The sequence below is a fragment of the Sinocyclocheilus grahami genome, unplaced genomic scaffold, assembly GCF_001515645.1.
Source record: "Sinocyclocheilus grahami isolate Dianchi unplaced genomic scaffold, SAMN03320097.WGS_v1.1 scaffold29.1, whole genome shotgun sequence".
Lineage (NCBI taxonomy): Eukaryota > Metazoa > Chordata > Actinopteri > Cypriniformes > Cyprinidae > Sinocyclocheilus > Sinocyclocheilus grahami.
In genome coordinates this window covers 1542019-1568708 of record NW_015505208.1, presented here as the reverse complement: position 1 = coordinate 1568708, position 26690 = coordinate 1542019, and the positions used below count along the sequence as shown (strand labels likewise).

General features: G+C 42.1%; 1 protein-coding gene across 1 annotated transcript in view; it reads right to left on the bottom strand.

Moving 5' to 3' along the window:
• Positions 1–678: 678 nt before the first annotated feature.
• LOC107571521 (E3 ubiquitin-protein ligase HUWE1-like) overlaps positions 679–26690 on the bottom strand; it is a 43375-nt gene continuing 17363 nt past the window's right edge. Inside the window, exons 30-79 of the mRNA XM_016257844.1 lie at positions 26323–26445; positions 25941–26178; positions 25506–25847; positions 23735–23857; positions 23487–23582; positions 23062–23331; positions 22277–22429; positions 22021–22148; positions 21706–21787; positions 21412–21588; positions 21135–21288; positions 20477–20874; positions 20190–20385; positions 19919–20086; positions 19646–19794; positions 18954–19020; positions 18592–18815; positions 18204–18415; positions 17900–18082; positions 17526–17698; positions 17297–17436; positions 17125–17200; positions 16941–17039; positions 16620–16747; positions 16358–16517; positions 15978–16206; positions 15535–15713; positions 15370–15459; positions 15101–15261; positions 14218–14263; positions 13117–13473; positions 12612–12822; positions 11910–12034; positions 11600–11823; positions 11124–11518; positions 10173–10839; positions 8875–9559; positions 8453–8547; positions 8182–8338; positions 7847–7979; positions 6457–6662; positions 6061–6314; positions 4580–4682; positions 4187–4336; positions 3859–4104; positions 3617–3734; positions 2602–2742; positions 2034–2289; positions 969–1159; positions 679–781 (exon numbers count right to left, since the gene is read on the bottom strand). Of these exons, the coding sequence (XP_016113330.1) occupies positions 679–781; positions 969–1159; positions 2034–2289; positions 2602–2742; positions 3617–3734; positions 3859–4104; positions 4187–4336; positions 4580–4682; positions 6061–6314; positions 6457–6662; positions 7847–7979; positions 8182–8338; positions 8453–8547; positions 8875–9559; positions 10173–10839; positions 11124–11518; positions 11600–11823; positions 11910–12034; positions 12612–12822; positions 13117–13473; positions 14218–14263; positions 15101–15261; positions 15370–15459; positions 15535–15713; positions 15978–16206; positions 16358–16517; positions 16620–16747; positions 16941–17039; positions 17125–17200; positions 17297–17436; positions 17526–17698; positions 17900–18082; positions 18204–18415; positions 18592–18815; positions 18954–19020; positions 19646–19794; positions 19919–20086; positions 20190–20385; positions 20477–20874; positions 21135–21288; positions 21412–21588; positions 21706–21787; positions 22021–22148; positions 22277–22429; positions 23062–23331; positions 23487–23582; positions 23735–23857; positions 25506–25847; positions 25941–26178; positions 26323–26445 (9781 nt within the window). The remainder of the gene's footprint in view (positions 782–968; positions 1160–2033; positions 2290–2601; positions 2743–3616; positions 3735–3858; positions 4105–4186; positions 4337–4579; positions 4683–6060; positions 6315–6456; positions 6663–7846; positions 7980–8181; positions 8339–8452; positions 8548–8874; positions 9560–10172; positions 10840–11123; positions 11519–11599; positions 11824–11909; positions 12035–12611; positions 12823–13116; positions 13474–14217; positions 14264–15100; positions 15262–15369; positions 15460–15534; positions 15714–15977; positions 16207–16357; positions 16518–16619; positions 16748–16940; positions 17040–17124; positions 17201–17296; positions 17437–17525; positions 17699–17899; positions 18083–18203; positions 18416–18591; positions 18816–18953; positions 19021–19645; positions 19795–19918; positions 20087–20189; positions 20386–20476; positions 20875–21134; positions 21289–21411; positions 21589–21705; positions 21788–22020; positions 22149–22276; positions 22430–23061; positions 23332–23486; positions 23583–23734; positions 23858–25505; positions 25848–25940; positions 26179–26322; positions 26446–26690) is intronic.

The following is a 26690-nucleotide window of genomic DNA, read 5'->3' as shown; positions in this document are numbered from 1 at the left end:
GTAATAACCGCATGTGTCTGAGCACATCTCAGTCCTTCACTTCTCAAATCTGTGTTCCTCTCCAAAAATACCACAAAAGTTGCCTAAAATGTCCCCGTTCTGAAAATCCCTGCACATCTGCAATTTCACCAAAACCTCACTCCATGTTCTCGCCCTCCCGCCCTTGTCCATGACTTCCCCTCCCCCAAATTAAAGTTCCCATTTGCAAAGCTAGTGAGGTCACACATTAGCAACAGAGGACAATCAGAGGACCCCCCCCCATCCCCACCCCCCGCCAGAGGGTTACAACCATCCTCTTTACACACAAAACATTCCTCTCCTTTTTAACAGCCAGAGAAGAACAAAAAAGATTAAACATAATAAACTCCCAAACCTTTTGTACAGAGAAACCAAACTAAATGGAGAAAATGTCTTTTATATTAGTCCACAGATATCCTGTGATCCTCTCACAGGCTCTGTAATTTTAATAGGGAAGTGAGACACACACATATACCAAATACAGTTCGTTGTGTGTCAATGAGAGGCTCTGTGTAGTAGGCAATGTCAATACATCTCTGTCACTCGTTTAGGTCTTGGCCGTATGTATGATAGTGTGAATATGTATGTGTGTCATAAGTTAACAACATGTAAGTCTACATATCTCTGTGTGTGTGTCTGTGTACAGGTTTAGGACAGTCTTTAGGCCAGTCCAAAGCCTTCAGAACATTCCTGAATGGCCAGCAGCAGCATGTGTCTTAACTTCTCATAGCTCTCATACGCTGGGAGGTCCAACTGGTTAAAGCTGGAAGGAGAGAGAGAACAAGAGGTGTCAAAGAATTTTTTGTTGTGCATAAGACCACAATTGCCAAGCCATGCAATGTAGCACATATATTTTAGAGCTGCTTTATTACACATGCATTATGGAATTTCTGAATGCATCATGTGGAAACATTTGTATAGTGTGTTTTGAGGCATCGGGGCTCATTTACCAAGTGTGCGCAGATGGCAGGCGGTCAGTGGAGCGGTCATCTCTGTGGATCTGGAACTTCTGGATGCCATTCATTCCCTCCAGTGCAGCAAAGCCCTGCAGTGGCACTTTAGATGTGCCTGTAACAAACTGCAGGAATTTAGCCCGGTCAGCCTGGTCAAAGGATCGTAATGCACGCCAGAACCACTGGATCTGTGGAGAGTGAGGAGGACAGAAAATTGAAACCAGGAAGAGAATACATCTGGAGAAGTAAATGCTTCAATGGGCTATTAAGACAACAACAACAACAAAACAAGTACAAAACATAGCAGGAAAATAACTTGCTGGTTATAAAATTATAGAGTACTGCAGGATTAAGTCCTAAAACCCAGAAATGAGTCCGGATTTCTGCACTTCTGGTTTCACTGCCTCAAAGTCAATGGGTTTTTGGTGAAATACCTGAAATAAGGTCTGTGGTTAACAAGCTCAAGATATAATGTTTTATTCTACAACATAAAATACATTATCCCACTTTTGCTTGTCTTGAAAAAGGTGGTTGCTAACAAGTTAGGGACTACAGAGTTTATTGGGAACATTAAACATCACACCAAACAAGAAAACTCATCTAATATTTTACATAGAGATTTAAAGAGTTGTCGGAAGCTTAGTGGGGCTGAAACAGAAGTCTGTGGTGTAGTTTGTTTAACTTTAGCTTTTCTCTTCTGGCAAAATTTAGGCTTAAATTCAGAAAGCGGTGTTCATTTGTGAAGATTGTTGATGAGTAAAATGTATAAGAATCCTAAATATTTGTTGGTCACAGAGCTTATTTTCTTCAATAATCCAAAAGCCAAATGGAAAAATTCTATTGAGAGAACCAGGGTGACGCTAAATTCCAGGCTGGCCTGCAAAAATACGTCATCCCTGCAGCACTTTATTGGTTATGATCCTTTCATTGGCTGTGTGACAGCAGTAAATGACATTTTGATCAAAGATCAAGGAAAACTTCAGAATGATGTGCAGACATCAGTCATAAAACAATAATAAATAATATTCATTTCATGTTGTCCTTTTGTCCTCGTGTACAAACCTGAATAGAACTGGACTGATATTTGTGGTATTCCGTATTGGCCTTGAGGTCGTCAATGTCGATGGTGGGCAGGCCGGAGATGAGCAGCTCTAGCTCTTGCTCAGTGAAAATGGAGATCAGTCTCTTGGGGATGATCTCATAGAAGCCCTCTAAGAAGGCAGCCAGCTGCTTACGGATTGCACCTGAGAAACACAGGTACCACTCCCTTAACAGCCCACCTGCATCCTGACCCTCCTCTCCTTCAAAGACTATATACCTGCAGAGAAAGAAACCATAAGAATGAAACTAAACTGCCTTGCTCTTGCTGCTTGCAGCTATACTGGGGTATTAGGACCCACACAGACCACAGGGTGAGCCCCCCCTGCTGGCCTCACTAACACCTCTTCCAGCAGCAACCTAGTTTTCCCAGGAGGTCTCCCATCCAGGTACTGACCAGGCTCAGCCCTGCTTAGCTTCAGAGGGTAACCAGTCTTGGACTACAGGGTGATATGGCTGCCAGCTGTGTGTAAAATACTAGGCACGTTTGCGTGAGAGAGAGTGGCAGAGTGAGAAAGCGTGAGAGATTTACAGTCTGTTCTTCATGTCCTCTGGGCTCTTGCGGTGCAGCTCTCTGTAAGAATCTTCAAAGACATGGTCTCTCCTCACATGGACGGCCATATCCTCTTTCCTCAGGCCCTCATCCAGACGCTCCAACTCCTGACGGAAATACCTAAGAGACACACTTATTAGATAAAAGACTCAATCCGGAGGAAAAAAAAAGAGAGAAAATAAGGAGAACCCCAAAAACAACAAATACATAAATTATTATTTTTTTTTTTTAAATGAATACACAAATACATGCAACTGGGTTTTATTTCACCCACAAAATCGTGAAAAATAAAAATGATAAAGTATATTTTGCATAAACAAAAAGTCTGTTTAGATATATTGACATAGCACATTTTCCACAAATTCTAAATACTACATTACAGATGTTTTACTTCTGAGTTTTTGTAATCTCATTCTCCATAATGATTCTTGATAGATTGATTCTTGATAGATTCAATACTTTAATACACTAATTTATAATTAGTATTACATCAAAAATCAAGGTAATACAAAATGTAATGGCAATTAAGTGTTGTTTGCATTATATTAATAAGATTACAGTATTTAGGAGAAAAAAAATACTTAATTTTTTTTTCTTCATATAATGTTTTGTCATACAATAGTGTCAAATGTACTGACTTCGGTACCAGTCGGTACTGAAATTTTAAAAACCATGCTAACATTTGAGTGGATTCTTAAAACTGCTGATTGGCCAATGTACTCACGTGCCCAACAGATATGACTGTGATTGGCTAGAATGATCATCGCTTCACACTCTTCACTGAGCGCTTACACAGAAGCACACGGGAGAGTTTGTAATCAAGCGTCTATCAGCGGATCCATCTATGTGCAGATACATTAGGCATCCGCTGAGGCTTTCAAACTCTCCCGTGTGCTTCTGTGTAAGCGCTCAGTGAAGACTGTATGACATTATAATAACGTTTTAAATACTAATTTTTCCTTTGGAATTTGGTGGATAAAAGGCAGTATCTTACTTGCGCTTGACATCAAAGTCCAAGATGCGGATGTAGTCAACCAAAACAGCGAACGGCCCATCTGCAAGATGAGTGGTGGACTGTCGCAGGATCTGATTCAGCACTGTGCGGTGGGTCTCTGTTTAAGACAAAGAGTGAGTTCATATCGAGGACAGCCTTCATCAGTATCCATCATGTGTTCCTCTACACTGTGTGAAACCTCCATAAGGGACCACAGGACAGCTTGTGTTTAACTGACTCACCTGCGAAACGCAGAAACTTCTGTGTGTCTGGAGGCAGGTTGGAGGAGATGTGCATAGAAGAGGGCTCCCTGGAAAAGAAGGGGTCCAGAGAGGAGGGGGTGGCGGGGGTAAGTGGCGCAGGGGACAGGGGGGGTGGCTCGTCCTTGATGTGTGACAGCTGGCTCTCTCGAGTGTCTCGAACCGGAGGTTTGCTTTCCCTCTCAGTGGCGTGCACCAGGAAAAAGGCCTCCACTGCAGGTTGAAGCACTATAGCAGTACAAAGAGAATTGTTAGCACAAAATAATTCCTTTATTTCTGAAATTCTTCAAAAAGAAATAAACAAATATACCTAAAACTGCATGTTGGTCATGAGACTCCTCGAGCTCTTTCAGACACTCCCCTAGCATATTCCATAGCTCATCCAGCAACAGCTGCTCACTCAACAGCGGCAGGTCAGGCAAACGCTCCTCTTGTTCCTGCTGACTGCTGCTCTCTTCACCTACCCACACACAAACCATATTTTAACCAGAATTCTATATAAACCAGTCATTTCAGACCATGATTTTTCTCAAGTCCCATTTTCACAAATTACTTTAAGATCACATAACTGGTAGATACCTTGCAGTGCTACTATAAATTAAAGCAGTCACATATGATGAAGTTCAGTGATTTCTATGCTATAATTCCATCCACTGATGTTCCTAAGCCATTACGTCACATCTATTGTTTCACAGGTCCTCACCTAATGCTGCCTGGTCCTGCTCTAGGGGTGAGGGCTGGTCCACATCCATGGGCGAATCATCTCTTTGAGCTGCTAGGGGCTCGGCAACCGAGTGCACCTCTGACTGAACCAGGGGAACCAAGGAACAGGGTGAGATTCAATACAATTCCCCCCGACAGAGAAGAAGAGACAGAGTGTATAATGTAGGAAAAAAGATAAAATGGGGGTAATCACAGACTGAAACCAGAAGCAGTGCTTGAGACTCAGTATCATGGATCAAAACATTCAGACATTGTCGAGAAAAAGAGGGTTAGGATGGAGCTTAAGCAAAAAAGCATTGACAGCCAGCCAAAAATCAAACCACACACAAAGAGACAAAGCCAGAGACGAGACAGAATCACAAAGCTGGATGCATGCAACATTCAGATATCTCAAACACTGCACCATACAGACTTTGTGCATTAAATGCAGCACAATGCAGAGCAGTAGAGAAGATTTGGGGTTTAGAAAAGAGTCACTGGTAGGTCTTATGACAGAATTACTTGGTTTGTTACTGGAAAACAATTGTGAGTTCAGTGCAAGTTTAGAAACTTTTAAAAGTGTCCAGGTGTTTGATAAATAGAGCTGAGGTGATCTTTCAGAGGACGCATAATTTTAATTTTGAACTGCAAGCAAATATTTACTTGTATCATGAAATCTGATGTTTAATCAGGGCTTGGCAGTATAATAAATTTAAACTTTTGTTGGTGATATAAAACTAAGCATCATAAGTTCAAAGTCAGTTTAATTGGATTTTTTAAGGTTTCCTAAAGACCTGTTTGACAGGATATTTCACCTCGGAGTATGAACACATTAAAGATTATAAAACACTCAGGTTTAAACAAAAATGAGAGCTGGAAAGTCTTCAATCATTTTTGCATGAATTTCCAAATAATTTCTTCTGAACTGAAAAATAAAAGGTAAATATTGCAGTTTACCCAATTTATTGTTAAACTAAATTGTTAAATTATTACTATATCAATACTCTACATAAATTATTGTTCATTTAGGAAATAAAACTGCATTTCTTTACTCTAGCTTGCTTTCTGATTTAGTTCTCTAATAAAACCGGCATTGTATACTACAGATATTGTCTGCTAAATACATAAATGTAAATGCAGTAAAAAAATCATACATTTTTACCATATTTTACTTCTTATATTAAACATTATGAATCTGAGGTACTGAAATACGCATCTACAATAGAGACAGACCTAAACAACAAATATTGTCGAATAACTGAGAAACATCTTTAGCCTTTCGTCCTGCCCTATGTGAAATACGGTGCAATATGTCCCTAAAAAAATGGATTGTAACTTTACTAAGATAAATAAGTCAGTAATAAGTGATAAGTCAGATAGCATCATTAAGAAATACTCAGGATATTATGAACAGCATGAGTGTGTGTGAAGGTGAGTACAGTTTGTAGCAGTCTGCCTGCTGTCAGTGCGGCCCATGCTAACCGTGGCTGAGCTGGCCGTGCCAGCGGGGGGGTTGTTGGTTGCAGAGGTACTGGGGGCAGACGATCCAGCCACAGCCACAGCCACAGCAGCGGATGCAGCAGCGGAAGAGGATGCAGCTGAAGAGGGTGGGGGGGCCTGCTGTAGACGGCGTGCCCTCTGCCCCTCTCTCACCATCTGAATGATGGCGTCCGCTTCAGCCTCTAGTTGACGGACCGCAGCCTGGATACTGCTGGCTGAGCCCAGACTGGTCGAACCTGGAGACAAATGGAGAATAAATCTAGAGAGACCTGTGAAGCTGTCTATATCGCTCAATGGGAGAAGAGACTCAATTGAAAGGTTCAAAATGAAGCGTGGAAATGTTCTTAAAAGGACTAGAGGAAAAAAAGAGTGACTTACTCAGTCTTCCTCCTGTCTGCTTAGCTTTCTTGTTAGCCCGCCGTGTGTCTTCTCTAAGCTGGATGATGACCTGCAGCACACGCAGGAAAAACTTCTGCGTGGAGGTCTTGGACGTGAGCGAGCTCATGCAGGGCAGCTGCAGCTCACGACCACCTAACGTGCGCTTCTGAGCAGCCACAATCACCACACTCTCTGACCCATCAAATCTGCAATTCATTTAAAAACAAGTACTGTTATTGTAAAGAACCCTTTTAAGGAGATGGGAGATAACATTCTGAAAAATTCTGCAGCAAATGTCAATTTTCACTAATTTAGCAAAACCTTTTATCAACATTAACCACATCAAATAGGATTTGAACCAGTTTATATTTAGAGGCTATTGTTCAACAGTTTAAGGTCACGTTATATATATATTTTTTTTTTGAAAGAAATTAAGACTTTAGCAAAGACAAAAAAGACATTTATAAATGTTACAAAACATTTGTTTCAAACGTTCTATTCATCAAGGAATCCTAAAAAATTATCAAAGTTTTCACAAAACTATTAAACTATAATAATAAAGTTATTTAAAATTTTAATAATAATAATAATAATGTGTAGGGAGCTGCAAATGTTCTGGAAGGAGGTTCTTGGTTGTGGTCTGTGAAATGACCGGAGAAAATATTCCTTTGGAATCAAAGCTTTGTTTATTGCATATATATCCTGAAAGTATGTCAGTAAATGCAAGCAAAAAGAAGCTCATAGATTTCAGTTTAATACAAGCTAAACGTGTTATTGCTTTAGTATGGAAAAACATCCAAAGACCTGTTCTTTCACAGTGGATTAAAGAATTGTCTGACAACCTTGCTCTTGAAAAATTAAAAGCAGAGGTAAAGCAGAGGTTTTTAAAAAGGTGTGGTCCCCTTTTAGGCAATTTGTAAATAGACAGATAAAGTGGAACGTTATGTAATGATGAATGTAATTTGAAATCCAATGTACTATATATATATATATATATATTTTTTTTTTTAAATACATTGGTGAATGTTATTTCATTATCTATTTCACTTTCATTTTTGTATTTGCATATATTACTTTATTTTATAACTTATTTCTTTTTATTATTATAATTTCTGTTTGATAAATGTAGCGGTGGGAAAGTATACTCTGAAATGTTATATCATTTGATATTCTGCAGTGTTCATGGGGGTTTTGTAACAAAATTAATTAAAAAAAAAAAGTTATTTTTAATTCAGAGTATTACTGATTTTTAATCAAATAAAGTCTTATATTTTATAAGTTTATAATAATAGATAATAATAATCTTAATATACTTTCCAAATATATATATAAAAAAAATAATAATAAAATCTACCCCAAACGGTAACATAGGTTGAAAGTTTGTCCTCACCTGCTGGTCATCTTGCCCTTTGGGCGTGTGGTGATGGATTGGTCCTCATGAGAAGCTTCAGGAGACTGAGCATCAGCACGTGCTCTTCTCTGCTGCTCCAGGTTATACTCCCTCAACTCCGCCAGTAAAGTGCCTAAATACAGACCAGAAGCAAAAGAGATTACATTTCATAATTTCAAAACAGGTTATTCACAATCCTTCATGATGGTGATAATCACGAGCACATTAGCATATGCCTTGCCATATACATATAACACATATTCACTATTCAGCACGTAATCCTGCCATAATGAGTGACCATACTACCAAAAACAGGGTAGTAATGTAGTACAGACCGATTTGTTTGCAGAGAGTGTATCCGAGCTGACGTGCCCCGCTGAGTAGAAGTCTCAATACAGTGTCTCGGGTCGGTGCGTCCCCTCTGGACAGCTGCAGCAAGATGTTGGCCGCGTCCTCCAGACCTTCCTCCGAACACGAGTGGGATGTCAGCACCTGGACACAAACCACAGGAGGTAACTAATCCGCCTGCTGAGCTGGGTCAAAAGAGCCCAGGGTTAGGAGAACCATACAGGAGGCGACATATGTGCGTGCACCATCATTAAATACCTCCACAGAGAGCTGCAGCTGTTTCTCTGTTAGTCCAGTAGACGCCAGTTTGGTTTCAATGTCTGTGCTGCTCACCGCTGGCTTCTGTTTTCCTGCTAAAATAATGAGATATAACATTTGAATTGAACACAATTGTCTGGTCAATCACCAGCATTATCCATATCACCCACTCTTAATAGTGTTAAATAATCATGACTACAATACTGACAAATAATTGTGATGTTTTTAAATCAAGCATCCCTAATCTATATTAGGCTATTTTAAAACGGCTTCAACTGTGGCTCAGTCAATCTTATTCAAGAACCAGAACTATCCATTTTATAATTAGAATTTTATCTCAGTGGAGACTGTTATAGCAACACAAATCAGCTGGTATTAATCAACGTTTTAAACTGTTTTTAAATGTTCTAAGAGAGACTCACCGGCAATACTGCCGGAGGTGGTGGTGCTGCTTGTAGCAACAGATACCATGGTGGCTGGTTGAGAGGGCGTCGGGCCCACTGAGCCCTGCGTGGTGCCCGTACCTGCCACCGCTGAGATGGTCCCTGACCCCGCTGTGGTTTGAGTGGCAGGTGCAGAGGGTGTGGCAGTTGGGGCCTGAGGCACTGGGTGGCTAGCTGGAACCTCCGTGGCCTTGTTGTCAGGCAGAGCGATGGAGATCAAAGAGAGCAGACGGAGCAGTTTCTCAGTAAGAAGGGAACTACGGCGGATTACTGGGTGGGAGAGCATGTTCATCAGCTGGCCCAGTGGAGACGCCTCAAGACTCAATAGAGACCCCTCTGTCTCACCAGCACCCCCTAGAGGCACAGTCTTCATGGAGGCCTTGCCTTTGCGGCTCACATTCATGTTGTCTAGCTTGACCAGGAGATCCCAGAAATCAGTGGAAATGCCCAGGGACTGTGGTGTAAATGTGCAGGCACTCAGGAAATTGTGGGTAGAAGTGGGATTACTCAGGGTAGCTGAGGAGTTGATCTGGCTGGTGCCACCAGACCGGCAGCTTCCACTGGGAGTCGGTGTTGAGCTGGCACAAAGACGAGTGTCCAACTCTGATAAGGACAACGACAGGGGATCTTTACAGCGCTGCTGAGTGAAGTGACTGGGAAATACCTAGAAGAAATAAGAAAAACAAAAACTTAAAAACAAATGTTCTTTATTGCTTTGTACTTTCATCTGTATAATTAGTACATCTTGTGTATTACTTTATTGCATTTAATGTTTGAATTTCTTTCGGTCATGAAATTTTTTTTTTTTAAACTTGTTTTTGAGAGGACAACTGGTTTGTTACTTAAAGGGATAGTTCACCCAAAAATGGAAATTTTGTCATTAAATACTCAACCTTCATGTTGTTCCAAACCCTGTAATCTGGGGTTCAACCGTAATTTTACAAAGCTATAAGAATACTATTTGTGCCAAAAGAAAACTGTTTTACCGATGCCCTTGCTACGTTTCTGGACCTTGATCGTGGTAGGACCCTTGCTGTCTATGGGAGGGTCAGAGAGATATTGGATTTAAAAATATCTTTATTTGTGTTCCGAAGATTACGGGTCTTACGGGTTTGGAATGACATGAGGGTGAGTAATTAATGACAGAATTTTCATTCTTGTGTGAACTATCCCTTTAATTCAATACCATATAATTTGAATTTGTATAAATTTGATGATACACATGCCTAATGCACTAACAAGTGATGAGTGCCCTTTGGCTATAGGTGCTCCAGTACCTTGGCCAGTTGGATGAGGGTATCCAGTACATGTCGACATACAACTGGAGCAGCCTGTGGGTGGATGTGAACAGTTGATCCACCTCCTCCCCCTGCACATGCTACTCCCGTTCCTGAAACTCCACCTCCGAGCCCTCCCGAGCTCATGCCCCCTCCTGCTGAATGCTTCTCTGTGTGTTTTCTGCCCGACACCCGCTGGATCTGAAAGATGTTGGTCCTGCATCCCAAAGCTGCGTCCATTGAAACAGACAGCCAGGAGAGCTGACTGGAACTACGCGACTCCACTCTGTTCAACAGCTCCATAGAGGAAGATGACGAGGAGGATGACGACGAAGAGGATACAGCAGCCTGCGGGGATGAAGAGGAAGCCTTTCCTCCACTAGGGCCCTGGCCTAGTGAGCGCTTGCCACGGGACTCCTCCAGGCGTGCAGTCTCCAGGCAGAGCTCACTCTCGCTGCTACGCTGAAGGATAGACAAGAGGCTGCGGATGACCCAGCCACGTGTCTGAGAGTGGTAGCACAAGTTACGCAGCACTCGGTGGAGGCGGCTGGTATTGAGCTTGGGCTCATCCACAAAAAGCAGCACTAGAAGGCAGGACAAGGCCTCATGGTCCAACAAGAGACGCCCCCGCAGACGCAGAAGAGAATCAACGTTAGAGCTAGAGGGCCTACATTCAAAAGCAAACAAAAGATGAATTAGAGATATTAAATGTACTTGTTCATAAACAAATACAGCGCAAGTGTTTCACTAACATTTGCAACTAAAATAGGTGTGCAGACTGTAAATTGCATTTAGAAGCATGTGTGTGAATAAAAAAAGTCCCTGCAGGGCATTAAAGTGTAAAAAAATCTGTTTTATTTAATGTAAGGTCAAAAAGCAGCTGGTAAAGCATGGAGATTTTTTATTATTGGTATTTTTCAAGCGTCAAGCCCTTTTTATCGTCACACTCACCGGCTGTGATTGGCACTCCCTCCCATTTGAAATGTCCCTCCTCTTTGCACAGCCAATCGAGTGTATTGTACCCCACGGTTGCCACCGAGGCGGCTTGTGAAGGCAGGTGAGCGTAGGATGGCAGACAGGGCTGAGGAAGAACTGTGACCGAATAACCTCTCATGCATCAGCTGTCTCTGCCTGGCCTCCTGTTCCCTCCGCAGTGCTGCAGCTTCTGCTGCAATATCTGGGGGCATGACCGCCAACACGCTATCCTCCATGTCCTCCAGAACGGATCGCCGCAACTCAGAGGGCAGGGTCTGGATGAACGTGACAGGGTCCAGAGGTTGATCGCCCTGTGGAGGTTGCTGGGATAGCTCTCGACGCTGCTGCTCTGCCCGTTGCTGGGCCAAAACCTGATAGCAGAAAATATTCATCAAGACTTTTTCCTGTTCAGACATGTTATTTAAAATGTCTCTGCAAATTGTTACTCATACCTCTTCCTGAATCGCAGGTGGGAGAGCAGCTAGGAATTCTGGGCTGACCTCAGTAACCCCTGGCCCTCCTGCCAGCACAGTGCTAGCTGACGTTGCCAACGTGGAGGTGACAGGAGGCCGAGAAGGAGGTCTGATTCCCAACTGGTTCTGCAGCACCTCCCGACGGATGTCTTCAGGCAGCGCTGCCAAAAAAGATGGGTCCACGCCTTCTGGCAGACTGATGCCTGCAAGGAAGTGACAAAAAATGTGATACAAAGTTGAGAAATGGCTCATGGCTATATCCATCATCAATTTAAACTGAAACACCAACCTGCCAGAGGGTCATCCTCTTCATTGCTGGTGGATGGGAGGGGCTCCTCCTGGATTGCCTGCGATTGGCTATCTGCACTGTCACTCCGAGGCATGGTTTCACCAGGAGATGAAACAGAAGTTGAGCTGAAATAAAGATCACCATATGGTAAGAATAGTCATATAAAACCAAGTATATTATTCTTATTGTTAGATGTGTGGTCCCTTGTTTACTAAAATTAAAGAGCAAATGTACTTTCAAATGCAAATGGAAGAAAGCTTCTAACAAGTGACTGGTAGATAATTTAAGCAATATTTAACCATTTGAGACCATCATCATTGGCCAATAAATGACTAAACAGACCTTCAGGCATTTTGTTAGCTCTAAATCCTACTATCTTGCTAACAGATAAGTATTGTTCTCAAATATTTTTTGTGAATTGTAACCAATTTTGTGCAAACATTTCTAAATAATATATCAGCAGTATAACAGCCACTATTTTCTAGATTAACAGTAATGTTTTAGTACAATTATTATTAATTGTAAAAATTTAGTAATATTTTATCAATACCATTATAATTGTTATTATTTTATTCATTTATAATACATAGTAGTAGTAATGAAGATAATAAAGACACTTATAAAACAAAAACACAAGAATGCAATAATAGCCGATCCCTACTGATCTATTTATCTATGAAGTACTGTGGTCCAAATACTCACCCTGTTTCTGCATCTGTTTGCCTGTCTGTGAGGCCACTGTCACCACTTCCTGACAGTTCCTGAGACATGTGATTGGGTGGAGCGGAGCTGGCAGCTGGCTCTTCCTGCGTACCTGAGGCGGGACTGCTTGTATCCATGGGTGAACCCTCAAGCTGAGACACACCCACTGTTACAGGCTCTGAACTTTCAGCTATATCTGGACTGAGAGAAGCTGAGACAGAGACGGCGGGGGGGGGGGGAGAAAACTCAACTCATGTTCGCAATTGGTAGACAATTCAACATACGCAATGCAAAAGGCGGGGGAAAGTACATGCAGTAGTTGCATGTAGAATGCAGTGGGATTATACAACAATTTTGATAAAGGCTCAGCCTCTTCACAGATCATTTAGCCGTGGCATTTTTAAGTCGAATAAGGAGAAGAATTCACTGTGATGTGAATGTGAATGTCACTCCACTGAACCACAGTGCGTAAAATCTAATTTTACAGGATTCAAAGTGAATCTACCTTCCCTGACTGCATCCAATGCTCCTCCTCCTCCTCTCTCACCAATAGTGGGTGCAGGTGACATCTCCATCTGAGATGCTTCTGCTTCACAATTCGGCCTATCAGGTGCTGAGAGTTGGGGAAGCCCCGCCCCTGCCAAGGCTCCGTGAGAGTCAGGGTTGGACTCAGCCAGCAGCAGCTCCGTGATTGGCTGGTGCACCTGCTGACTGATGGCTGTTTCCAGAGACACGAGAGCTTGCTCGTGCGGGGCAGGGGTGGTTGGGGTGACTTCTCCTGATGGGGGCGCAGTGAGGAAACCCTCAGAGGTGCGAGGAGGGTCCAGGCAGGACGACACTCCACTCTGGGCCTGTTCTCCTTCTAACCAGATAGCAGAATGAGAAGAAATGAGTATTGTGGACATGATAAGTTAAGATAAACATGATAAATGACACTGTAGTTCAGTTGTAGAAGGTAATGAAAAGGCAAGGCATGTGACTAAGGGTCTGCAGTGAGGAAGGCAGTAAATTGTATAGTTATCTCCTTCGAGGGCCACACTATACTGATCCCCAACAACAACACAACTTACTACCTCACCACAACACATCCACTGTAGCCTCATCCAACTAAAGACGATAACAACGTTCAAACATTTGACAGCCAAAAGCAAAAAATATAGATGTGTTCATACTGACAGTAATGTGGTGAATACAATTCATGTAGAAATGTAAACCTATAAATAATTGAATAGTTGCCTAGAAACGATTGATTGAGCAATTGATTGTTGCCTAGCAGCGTTACCACAGTGTTGGAGATGGGCAGGAAGATCATCCAGCTGTAGAAGCGGTTACCGTGGGAAAGACAGTAGACTGTATAGTTATCTCCCAGATCTGGTGTGATCCTAAAACTATACAAACTACTACCTCATCCCACAGCCCGCAGAAGAGCTCATCCAGAATCCTGGTTCTTCACAGTGAAATATGTGATTACATTTTTACACTAAACAAAACACTGTTTGATTTGCATTTTTTGTGCTCAATGAAACGGCAATTAACAAAAACATGCACTAAAACACTAGCTATTAAATTTCAATTCTGTAAAGATACAAACATCCACTGTTCTTACCCGCAGCATTCTCTCCAGCTCCATTGACTGTTCCAAGCCCAGAGCCCTGTGGGAAATAAAAGCAACAATTCATCCACCCTTACTGTAAAATTCACACTGAATTAGGGATGTGACCTTTGTCCTGGCTGATACCCATGGTACTGCCATAAATCAGTACTGATTGAATTCAATCTTATAAATCATGGTAAATTTAATATTTTTCACATTATACAGCAAACAAAAGAATTCATAAATTAAATATAAAGAATTGCATTAGCATAGTAACATCAGTTTTACATTAAATAAAAAAAGAGAACTAAACAGCACATTGTTACAAAATATTTATTTTAAATAAATGTTTTTGAAGGAATCCTTAAAATGCATCTCAGTTTTCACAAAAATATTTTGCAACTTTATTCAACACTGAAAATTATTTTAAAAAAAATCTGAGCATTCTAAAATGATTTCTGGAGGATCATGTAACATTAAAGACTGGAGTAACGGCTGCTGAAAATTCTGAAAAGTCCTGTGTGAGTCAAAGGAATAAATTTGTAAATATATTCAAATTGAAAAATTACATTACTGTATTTTTGATCAAATAAAGGCAGCCTTGGTAAGCGTAAGGGATTTTTCTTCAAAAGCATTTTTGTACAGTAGCGTATGAATGGATGAGGCACGTTCAAAAGCGTGACCGCACATCAGCTAAATTCTTTATAATGTGGCAAGCAACACTGCTTGGCAATTGTAAACATGACCAAAACATCAAAACTCAATTGCTACCATTATAAATCAACTAAGTGTCTATAATAGAAGCACCTGTCTGCAATACAGCCTGTTGACTACACTACAATTTAAAGCTTCAAACGTATTTTCTAACTTTATTCATTCACATTCTCTCTTTTACCTGTAGGCTCTGTTCCCGGGACTCCTCTCCAGCTGCAGAACTCTCATTCTGTTTGGCCGTCTCTTCTTCCTCTGCCAGCTGTCTCCTTCTCTTCTCCCTGCGCTCCTCCAGCTCCTCATCACGCAAGCTCTCCAGGTGCTGCAGTATGGGGACCTTCACCACTGAGAGACCAAGCACAAGACTTGACATTAGAGAAAAACTCGTTTAGCAGTTCTTCCTGCAGTGCATAAACAACAGATGGTAATATATTCATTTTGAGATCATCTCACCTGCCACACAGTCATGCATGCTCTCGGCATCCAGGACTTTACACTCATCCGTCCATCTGGTTAAGGCGGTCGGGATGCTTGAAAGGGTGCCTGTAGAACACAAGGGTTTTAGCAGGTGCATCTGTAATCGTTAATTTTAAAGCAGATTATCTGTGGGAGACTCACCAGCTTGTCCTCCAGTGCTACTCTGCTCATGGAAGAAGTCATCCAGTAGCTCATCATCCGAACGGGCAATAATGTGCACATCCTCATTGCCCACTAGTAAACGTGCACGACCACGAGACTGCAGAGGCAGAGAGCTTGACAGCTGCAAGATATCAGCTGCAGCACTGGGGCCCAATAATCTGACACACACACACAAAATAAGGAATTTGAAGCTGCAGTGGCAACAAACAGAATTGCAAACGAGTCTCATTTATGATGTTTGCCATGTTGGAACTACAGGAAACCAAGAAAAGCAATGAAAGCTGTTAAAAGGGGTAAAAAAGAACAATTAACTTGTGCACATTTAATAAAATAATAAAATGTGCACATTTCTGCACCACTGTAAATCATGTAATTTCATATCTTAATAAAACAAACGCAAAAAAGTTCATTAAAGGACTCACCTCTGCAAGATGAGAGGAGGGTTGGGCTGCCGGTTACCAGGGTAATGTACATGGACCGTGTGACCTGTGTTGGCCGTGAGCTGGCGGAGAGAGCGTTGGCTGCGTCCCATGCCCTGAGCCAATCTGCTGCTGGTGCCTGATCCCCCCAGAGTCAGTGAGCCATGGTCAGCATGACGCACCATCAGAGGGTGGGAGCTGGGGATATTTCCTGGTGAGGGAGGGATGTCAGCTAAAGTGCACAAAAGACAGATAGAATAGACGTGACACATTTGGTAAAAAAAAAAAAAAAAATCTTAGGGCTGCTTAACTGACTACTTTGACTAAAAAGGGAATAAATGTATAGTAGCTGAAAAATGTTTATTAAACTACTAATTTCTTACCAGATGTGGAGAACATGTTATCAAACTCAATGATAAGGTCATCGTCTCGGTCAAATCTCTCAAAACGAATGTGTGGAGCAGCATTGATATCAGGAAAATCTTCATCCAGTTCCATTTCTGAACCTTCATCATCATCATCCTCATCTCCCTCCTCATCATCCTGAGAACACATAACAAAATGAGAAAAATGTAACAAAAAAAAGAAAAGAGGATCACTCTTCTCTAGGGTGGTTTCTGACTTTGCTTTTTAAACAACTATTACCTGATCCTCCTCCTCTTCTTCCTCCTCCTCTTCCTCCTCATCTTGACTATCCTCATCCTCATTGCTGCCGCTGGAGTCTTCCTCCTGTGTGTGCTCCTCATCTTCTGGCTCAAGGATGTTCATAGAGTCTAAATCAGTAAAGAGAACAAAATGGCTACAGATTTGAGGAGTATAAAGAAAAATGAAATTCAGAGGCTGGGCCCCCTTTCTATAAGGCCCAATGAGCAGGCTATGGCACTTATTGGGTCAGAGCAGGCTATAGCATTTATGGGTCACTGTCATAAGTTCCAAGAGTGAATATGTAAGAGATCCACGTCCTACCCTCTCTGTTGGCTTGGAGAGTGGAGGCCTGACTCATATTGGAAGGAGCTTCATCCATCAGCACGTCCTCTTGAGACTCGTCCTCTCCAGAGCGACCCACTAATTAACATAAAACCAAATCAAAAACACAAATCCAACTCTGTATCGCTTCCATATTTGGCCAGAAACCAAATAAATCACTTACCAATGATGGTGCTATTAACAGTTCCTGCATCTCTTTCTAAAAGTTCATCAATCAAATCCACCAACTCATTCTCCACCTACAAGAATACATGAATAACAAACATTGTTCAGCTGGAGGAGGATTTTCATATTCAGCAAGAGAGAACAGTTCCACAAACTGCTGTGCTTCTAACCTGCATGGCCTGAGTGCTTAGCACCTCAGGCTGTCCAGCAATGACCACGGTGTCACCCTCGGTTTCTCCATCCATCAGGTCAGCATCTGTGGCTGGACCACGGTCACGATTCTCTGCTGGTTCTGCCTCGCCTGCCTCCCCTGTACACAAAATTAGATATAAAACACACAACACTACAGCAAGGGCACTGTATCCATACTCTGCTGAGAGTCAATGGTATGAGCATTGCCTTGATCTTGGGTGTTGCTGTTGCTGTCCCTGACTGTGCCAACAGTGTCATGCTCGGTCTTGTTCTTGCTGGATCCCCCTTTACCCCCAAACAGACTGCTAGGCTGATTCACAATTCGCGACAATGTCTCCAAAGGCTTCAGAGCAGCATTTACTGTGTTTGCCATATTAGGACTGCAAGAAACCAAGAACAGCAATGAGATAAAACAAAATCAAAAATTTTTACTTTTGCCTAAAAATCAATTAGGCAAAATCACCAACGTTAGGACAAAGAAAAAATAAAACAAAACATCATTAAACAAAAAAGAAATATTTGCCTTAAAATGTACATACTTCTAAAATATCAAATGTTCATTATTATTATTATTGTGATACCTGGATAGATCAAGGCTATGAGGCACACGTGCAAGGTCATTAACAAGGCCTTTCTTTAGGAAGAGTCGGATTATATTGTTCATGCCGTTGTGCTGGGTCTTGGCTGTGGCTGTGCTGTAGAAGCTCGAGGTGGAGGGACACGACTCCATAATGGTGCTGATGATACACATCACTGCTTGCAAGCTGCAAAGAGACAAAAGTCAAAGTTTAGTCAAGTTGTTGTACACATCCAATTAAGTACATTCTCAGTGTCTTAATTGTTTAAAAGTCAATTTTAGTATAGTGACTAGGCAGCTGGACTCACCGGGCATGTTTCTCTGTGCCTTCTGCCATGCCCAATGCTCGACTCAAAGCAGCCTTGACCTCGTTGACCAGGGACGCCTGGGCATCAGTGCCTGTGCCAGCCGCAGCGAGGCTGGCCAGGAAAAGTCGTGCAAGGGCAGGGGTGTCCTTGTCCTCCGAGTTCTGAGTGTGTGGGAGCAAGTGGTCCAAAACAAATGCCAGCACACTGCAATCCTGTACATATATATGGTCACAATTATTACACATGATGAATGATGTTTGCTAAGATGGAAGAAAAAAAATATATAACTCAATATTGCATAAACGGGCTCAGTTATCTAAAAACAGTGACGTGAAAAATGCAACCTTTGACCCGAAACACTGGTTGTACAACTACTGATGTGACTCACCTCCTTAATGAGCTCTGACTGGCCAGCTGCGTAGTTGTAAGAGGTGATGAGAGTGGCGATGCCAACATAGGAGCGCACCAGCTCTGCAAGCAGCCTCAGGATGGTAGAAGTAGGCATCAGGGGTTTGCTGGCCTTAGCTTTGGCAGCTCGGCTCTCCTCCGAGGAAGCTCCCTTCTCTCCCTCCTGTTCCTTTTTCTCTTCACGCATTTCCTCAGGCGTAGAGGCTAGAGACAGAGAAAGAGCAATGACAGGAAAAAATTACAAGGGCAAGTCAAGAAACCAGTGAAAGTGAGAAAAACATGGTCATTGTATAAAGAAAAGGTTAAGCTTTAAAGTTTGTGTGCATGTATAACAGTTCACACCTTCTCCTTGTGGAGTTCCAGATTGGGAGGATTCTGCAACAGCACCATCTGCAGCAAACACCTGAGTCTGATAGAGTATAATTAACACCAACTATTAATGTAAATCCCACATTTCTGAGCCCATTATAGTACACATACTGTACACTTGGGGCTACTTGTGTTTTTCACAGAGCAGCTAGTTGAACTAGATTTGTACATGAGTAGTGTTTTTCCATAAAAAAAATAAATAAATAAAAAACTCATGCCATGGCATTGGAGCAGGCCTGGTGCTATGTAGTGAATAAAGAGGAATGTTGAGGAAGCTTTTTTGCCTCCCTAAGTCAAGCAATTCCATCTTCATGTTTCAATGAACAATATTTTCCACTAGTCCACCAGAAAGAACATGTCTGATTGTTCCGAAAAGTAAAAAAAATATTTCTAAGCAACAAACCACACATTTTGATTTCATTAATATAGCAGATTTCCAACATTCAATTTTCATCTGACAAATGGCTTTTAAAAAATCCAATTAGTCTGGACACAAATATTTTGCTATACTTATCTAGATTTAGAGACTTTTTTTTTTTTTTCTAGGTCTGGATAAAATAGATTGATCTTATTATTAATAGTGATGCGAAGTATGGCATTCTTTGATAATTGATGCAATGCACAAAAATCTGACAGATATTACACAACATATATAAAACTCTTACATTGATGTGGAAGGCAGACTGCGAATCAAAATCACTGCCTTGTCTGGTAAGTCTGTACTGCTGGTAGACATCATCACCGACATCCTGCAGGATCTGACACAGGTCTTGACTTCCCGGTACTGCGGCTGCCCGCTCCTCTCCTCTCTCTGCTACACAAACAAACCCAAATGGACCCCAAGCATTGAGAGAAGTGGATGTTGATGAGAGATGACAGCTTGATAGATCTGGACCATGAACTAAATAAAAACACATGCTCTCATTTTACTGTCTTACCCTCTTCTGGAGCGTGATATGCTGCTAGGGCATTCAGCATGTCATAGATGACCTCTTTAATAGTCTCTGGTATGCAGGGCAGTGGGGACAGCTTCAGGGGTGTCGTCTTCACTAGCTGAACAGCATTTGGACCCTTAATTCTGAAGTTCTCAAACTCATCATCTGAGGCTGATTAACGGAGAGAGATTGGGATTGGTTATTAGGCTTTAGAACAACACTATATGCTGATTTATTATTTTTGGGTGGATTTCTGGGAGGTTTTCCACCATACCAGTGCCAGCACCTCTTGCGGCCGGGAGAGCAATTCGGATACAGCTCTTGGCAGTTTCCATAAAGCACTCTGGGTTGCGACAGGCCGCTGGGCCGAGGACACGTAGGATGTAGTTGATCTCCCTGGAGCCCAGACTACCTGACACCACACCTGAAGTAGTGCTTCCTGCACCACTGGTGACAGCAGACCGTACCACCTGAGAAAAGAGAGAGTGATCAAGTAAGAACAAACTATTTTAGATAATACACCCAAGATAATATAAATGCAGTTTTCGGGTGAATATGAACCTTCTCCATAGTGTGTCGCAGGGTGGCTGGGTCTTCTATGATGTGACGGAAGAGCAGAGTGACCAATGGGGTAAAGCCATTGAACCCTGAGCTCTGCGTGAGGTTCAGGATCATGCGAGTGCTCTTGAGCTCTGCAAACATCATGGCGTAATGATGTGTACGCGTGAGACGCAGACAGAGACGCAAAGTGGCATGTAAAGTGTCCGGATCCACGGGAACGCTGATCATGCTGACACAGGCGCGGATCAAAACGGTGATCATGTCCTCCGTCATCCCCTGTACAACAATCCCGCTGGAACCAGAGGAGTCCTGAAGGGTAGAGGGAGCTGCTGTGCTTGACTCCTTCTGCTCTGACTCTTCTTTAGGGGGTGCCATCTCCACAGCCACAGAGCCGGAATCTGAAAAAGTCATAAAGAAAAATGTAATAAGCTCAAAAAATAAACAAAAAAATATACAATTGAATATAAAAAAAAAAACATCCAAAATGCTAATGAATTTAAATAATTATTTTTTAAATTATAAATAGTATTGAATTAATTAAATTTCATTCTTGGCCAAAGCCAAAATTAGGTGCAGAAACAAGGTGCACTCAGTAACTTTTTTCCCCATCACACAATGAAACATTTTTTAAAACTTTATAGGCTTGCTGTTTCTCCACCTGTGTCAGTCTGTGTCTCTTCAGTCTTTGCTCGCTGTTCACTCTCTTCCCTCTCTGTATCAGTAACACTCCCGGATTTTGAGGTCTTGGGCACCCGCGGCACCCGCTGTACCGTCAACATAACCGGCCGTCTGTTCCCTGTCTCCTCATTCACCTGAAAAAAGTGAAACCCAAAGAATCTAACAAAGATCTACTACTCATACTGTATGGTCACCGACATAATCAAATTTCTATCTGATCCACAAAACAAGTGTTTTGCCCAGGTTGTAGCTGTTACCTGCACCATGGTGTTGAACTGGACAGTGTATCTTCTACGGCCTGCAGTGAAGCGGACGCTGGTCTCTCCTGCCCTCCAGGCCGAGTCAATGGTGCTGTTGTTACTCGCACTGTAGCTACACCAGCGGCCTGAACGGTCATCAAACCAGCGCCAGTTATTCCCACTGGGCTGCAGGTACTAAGATAAGAATAAAGTTAACATAACACTTCCTTTAGATACAGAACTTGTTCCCTGTTGTCATATTGACAATTTAGGATTATAAAGGACTGCCTTCATACTACATCTGGCACCAACCTTATTCATCTGAGCTCTTCGTTTGGATGAAACAGCCATTTTCTCATAGAAGTCAATAAGCAGGAGAACAGGGGTGATCCATCTACAAATAAACAATTTTTTAAATATATATGGGAAACATATTGTTTATATATCTTATTACATTAAAAATGCTGTAAATTGTTGCAAAAGGGCCCAAACATAACATTATTCCTCTATAAAACTAATTCTGCTTCTCCGTTTTTAACATGCTTGGGTCAGCAGAGCTTTCTAGGAATGCTGATGCCTGAGTGCAAACTGATCACTCATGCAGACAGGGGAAGGACAGGGACTCACTTGGGTGTTTGGATGTCCTTCTGCTCTTTGGCAGCTTGCAGACAGGGCTGCACCACCTCCAACAGCTTGATCAGCACAGTCAAGACACCACTGCTCTCCACTACCCGAGCACATGAGAGTTTCAGCTCCTGCAGCACATAGCACGACACGACAGTGGGTGTATTTACTTGTGCATGCAGATCCCAAAGTTATTTTAGAGGATAGTGTATAAATAAACAGTGATGATTTGTGCAGCCGACTGTGCAAGACCATGTACCTCAAAGAGCAGCGTGAGCAGCAGGATGCGGGTGGCCAGGTTGGAGGCCTGGGGGAGGGTTGCCATCTGTCTCGTCCACTCAGACACTGTCTTGGTGTCGCTGGTTGTTAGCGGCACTGCAGCCTTTATCAACACATTGGCAGCCTCCCACACCTTTGGAAATAAACACAAACATACAGATGAGAATAGGGTCATGGTTTTAACTCAAAGCCTACCTAGAAATGATAGTTAAGCACCATAGGTGCAGGGCTCAATAAGGATGGCCTACCGACCTGGGCCCAGTGTGAGAGTTTTGGGCCAGCTGACAGTAATGTAACCAGCACTACAGCTTATACCTGTTAATCATGCATTTTTGTGTGTTGCAAACCTATATACAGTTATAATTTCCTGCACTTATTTAACATTTTCTTTTTAGAAAATTAAACATTTAATAATAATGAAAAAATACATTTATGTGAAAAAAATATACATTACCATTCAAACATTTGAGGTCAGTACTTTTTCCCCCCAAAATTAACAAGCATATTTTTAATAGTATAGTTTACTCTGACTAACAGCAACAAAAAAATAGTTTTGTAAAAAAAATTACCATGTAGGAACAATTTATATGCATCTGCATTTAAAAGATAAGCCTATAGGATCAAAATGTTTTTTTCAAGAACATAAGAAATACATTCAGCCATGTGTGACCAGCTATTTGACTAGATGTGCATGAGTAACTTTCACTAACTGCCAAAAACACCTATTCCAAATAGTATGTTGTGTGCACATACGGATATACTGACCTGATTGACCACCTGTCTGAGGATGAGGTCCCTGTACTCAGGGCCGTTCCTTTTAATAGCAGTCATGAGCAGATCACAGAGGCGGTAGACTGTGTCCGGCATCTCGTCAAGCAGGTGGAAGCAGCCAGGCAGCATCGAGTCTGTGAAGGCATGTAGCTCTGTGGTGTCTAGAGGCTCAGCTTCCAGGAAACGCTCCAGACAGCGTGCCTCTTCCTCTTCTACCCGCTCTCTTGCTCTCCTCTCCTCCTCCTCACGCCGACGAGCTGCTTCCTACAAACAAAAAGTAACACGAGTGTGACTTGTGAATCTGTTCAAAGGCAGGGAAAGCTTGGTGAAGACGTGAAGTAGACAGGTGAGGTGGCCTATGCTGTGCTACTCAGTAATTCCTATTTAACTGATGTAATAATGAACGAGTGGGTGCCCACCTCAGGTGAGTCTGAGCGCTGCTCCATGCTAACTTCTTGACCTAGAGACATGGCAATGGCCCGCATCATCTGGTCTTCTTCAGACATGGTGAACTCCTACAGAAACAAAGCTCACAGTAACTACACTAACTTATAGCCTGTGTGTGCATCCTGTCTGTGTATGCTTGTGTGTGTGTGTGTGTGTGTGCGTGCGTGTGTGCGTGTGTGCATGAGAGCAAGAGAGAGTTTTGTCTGCGTGTTAGTCTTACTCTGACAGCTGCGCTGAGCAGTGGTGGAGGGTGTGTGAGCAGGTACTCCGTGGCCTGTTCCATAGTGCTGGTGTTTAGCAGAGCCTCCATTGCATGCTCTCTGGAGAAGCCCATGTCCATTAGCTGTGAAGGAGGTCAAGGTTTGACTGGTTAGAAATGGCTAATAGCTTTCTTCAGGTATTATAGATCTTGATTACTACAACCTCATTTATATGCGAATGATTGGTGATTCATTTAATTAATTTATAAAGATTAATTAAATTGATAAAGTTAAGCATTAATTTGATTACCGTTTTCGATAATACATTTTAATTAAAAGGGGTCACATGATGCTATTTTAAAGATCATTATTTGGTGTAACAGAATGTTGACATGCTTTAATGTTCAAAAAACACATTATTTTTCAAATACTGTACATTATTGTAGTTCCTCTATGCCTTGCCTCTCTCAAACACGTAGTTCTTTACAAAGCCCCTCCTTCCGACAAGCACAGTCTGCTGATTGGCCAGCTGACCCAGTGCATTGTGATTGGCCGAACACCACAAGCACGCATCATAAATGTAACGCACCTTTCCATAATCGTGAGCTTCAGCTTTCAACATAAATGTAAAGACAGTAAATAATGTCCTTAGTTTTACCATCAGTTCAAGCTCGAAAGGGGAACAGTCACGTGACACAGTGATGATGCTCGTATGTATTTGCAGTACACAAGTCGCTGACTCCACTGTGATGTGACCCTGTCTCTCTCACACACACACACGACGCGATACTCTACACAGCGCAAAACTCCACATTTGAACAGTCAATAGCAAATACTATTAAGAAAACATACTTACAGTAGCTGATTCAGAATAAGCGCCAGATTGTCATAGCAAAGTCGGAATTGACCCCTTTTTTTATTATTATTTTTTTTTTTTAGAAATAGCCTTTGCACAGCCAGCCTTAAGCTACTCTACTAGGTTCACAAAACTGTCGTCCATTAAAATGCGAACATCTGGGTCGTCCATTATAGCTGATTCAGAATAAGCGCCAGATTGTCATAGCAAAGTCGGAATTGACCCCTTTTTTTATTTTTTATTTTTTTTTTTAGAAATAGCCTTTGCACAGCCAGCCTTAAGCTACTCTACTAGGTTCACAAAACTGTCGTCCATTAAAATGCGTTGCACAAATTCGAACATCTGGGTTGTGCTGTTCTGTTGCAAATAAATCTTAACCAATGATTCCTCATTGCATCTACTTTCGGAAGGCCAAATAAAGTGCTTTTGCTTTCGCACAGAAACAGTAGCGGACTCCTGTGTGAAAGCTACTTCTCCCCTCACAAGAGACACCTAAGAGGGGAATTCCCCCCATTTTCAAAAATGAAATTTAGGCCCTGAATAAATGTCTAAAAATCCTGATTGGAGTATCACTATAAATACTTAGAAATGATACAAAGAAGGCTTTAAAAAGATCGGTATCGGCAGATACTGTTTTCTGTGATCGGCCTCAAAAATCCTGATCGGAGCACCCCTAACAAATAGATACATAACACACTAAAGAAAAGGGAAAAATAGAAATCGCATCATATAACCCCTTTAAATCATAACACACAGAATCCACAAAAATTAAAACAGACAACAGAATTTCTGGGGGAAAAAAAAATTCATAGGGCATTATTATAGTTACATTCAATTTACTGTTAAAATTGTATTAATTCAATTCATTAGACATCCTTTCTGATTATTAAAATTGTATAATTCATAGGATTTCCTACAACAGGAAGTGGCAGTACCTGAGTCAGCTGAGCCTGGTTGACCTGTGGCTCTCTGCGTGCTGCAGAGTTGCTTCCCTCCTCTGTAGAGCCTCCAGCAGTGCTGCCATTGGCACCTCCAGACACTCCTTCTCCAACTACTCCCCCTGTTCCTGAAGGCCCGCTAGCTCCTCCACCACTTGCGGAACTGCTCTCCTCATCAGGCCGAGCAGTGCCCTCCCTCTCTTTGGAGAGCCGCTCCTGGATGATAGGTTCTCCTCGTAGGATGTGGCACAGAATGGCCAGCATAGACTCAGCCATGCGGCCACCATAGACCTTCAAGGGCTTACGGTTCCACAGGTTACGGATACAGCTGAATGCAGCCTACAAAAAGAGATGGAAAAATTTGAACTGTGCTGCTTTGCTATAATAATGCAAGGGTATTTATATAATTTATGCTAACATTAAATGTCATACCTTCTGGGTGACAATGAGAAAGCGCAATGCGCTGAACTGTGGCGTGTTAAGTGTTGCTCCAGGCACTTTAGCGGGCAGAGAGTGTGGGGAGTCCAGAACTGTGCTGGGGTTCACCATCTTCTCTACTAGCATCAACCAGGCGTCTAGGAATTCTCCTGTCCCATCAGGCAGCTCAAGGTGTTCCAAGCCCTCCGACACGGGCACTTTACCTCCCATGGACAGGGCCCAGTTAAACGTCCTGATGAATACAATGGATTTTTACTTCTTGTAATAAGTATAATACTACAAAAAGTCAAAACAGCATAATTACTGAAAAAATGAATCTTTAAATTCAGTTAAGTTATAAACAACTTAATTATTTTTTCAACTCTTCTCTACTCACTCAAACAAAGCATCATGGCCACCAGAACAGAAGAACTTCTGCAGCATCAGATGGTATGGATACTTCCTCTCATCAAACAGCATGGGTGAAGTGAAGCCCACAGAGCAGATAAAGAAAGTCAGCCTGATTATGAAAGAGAAGCACATAAATAGCCTCATTATAAATTAGCCTCATACACCTCCAGGAAATACAAGTCTCAGACTTCAGGGAAGTCTGTTTACACTGGACTATGTGATGGAAATATTGTATGCAATGGCCTCAGGAGTCAAAAGGGTATGTTCAAATTGGATGTTCAGAAAAGTGCACACTAAGGATGCTCAGATCAAAGACTGGGTCTCTATGATTAAATAATCTATACTTACCCAAAA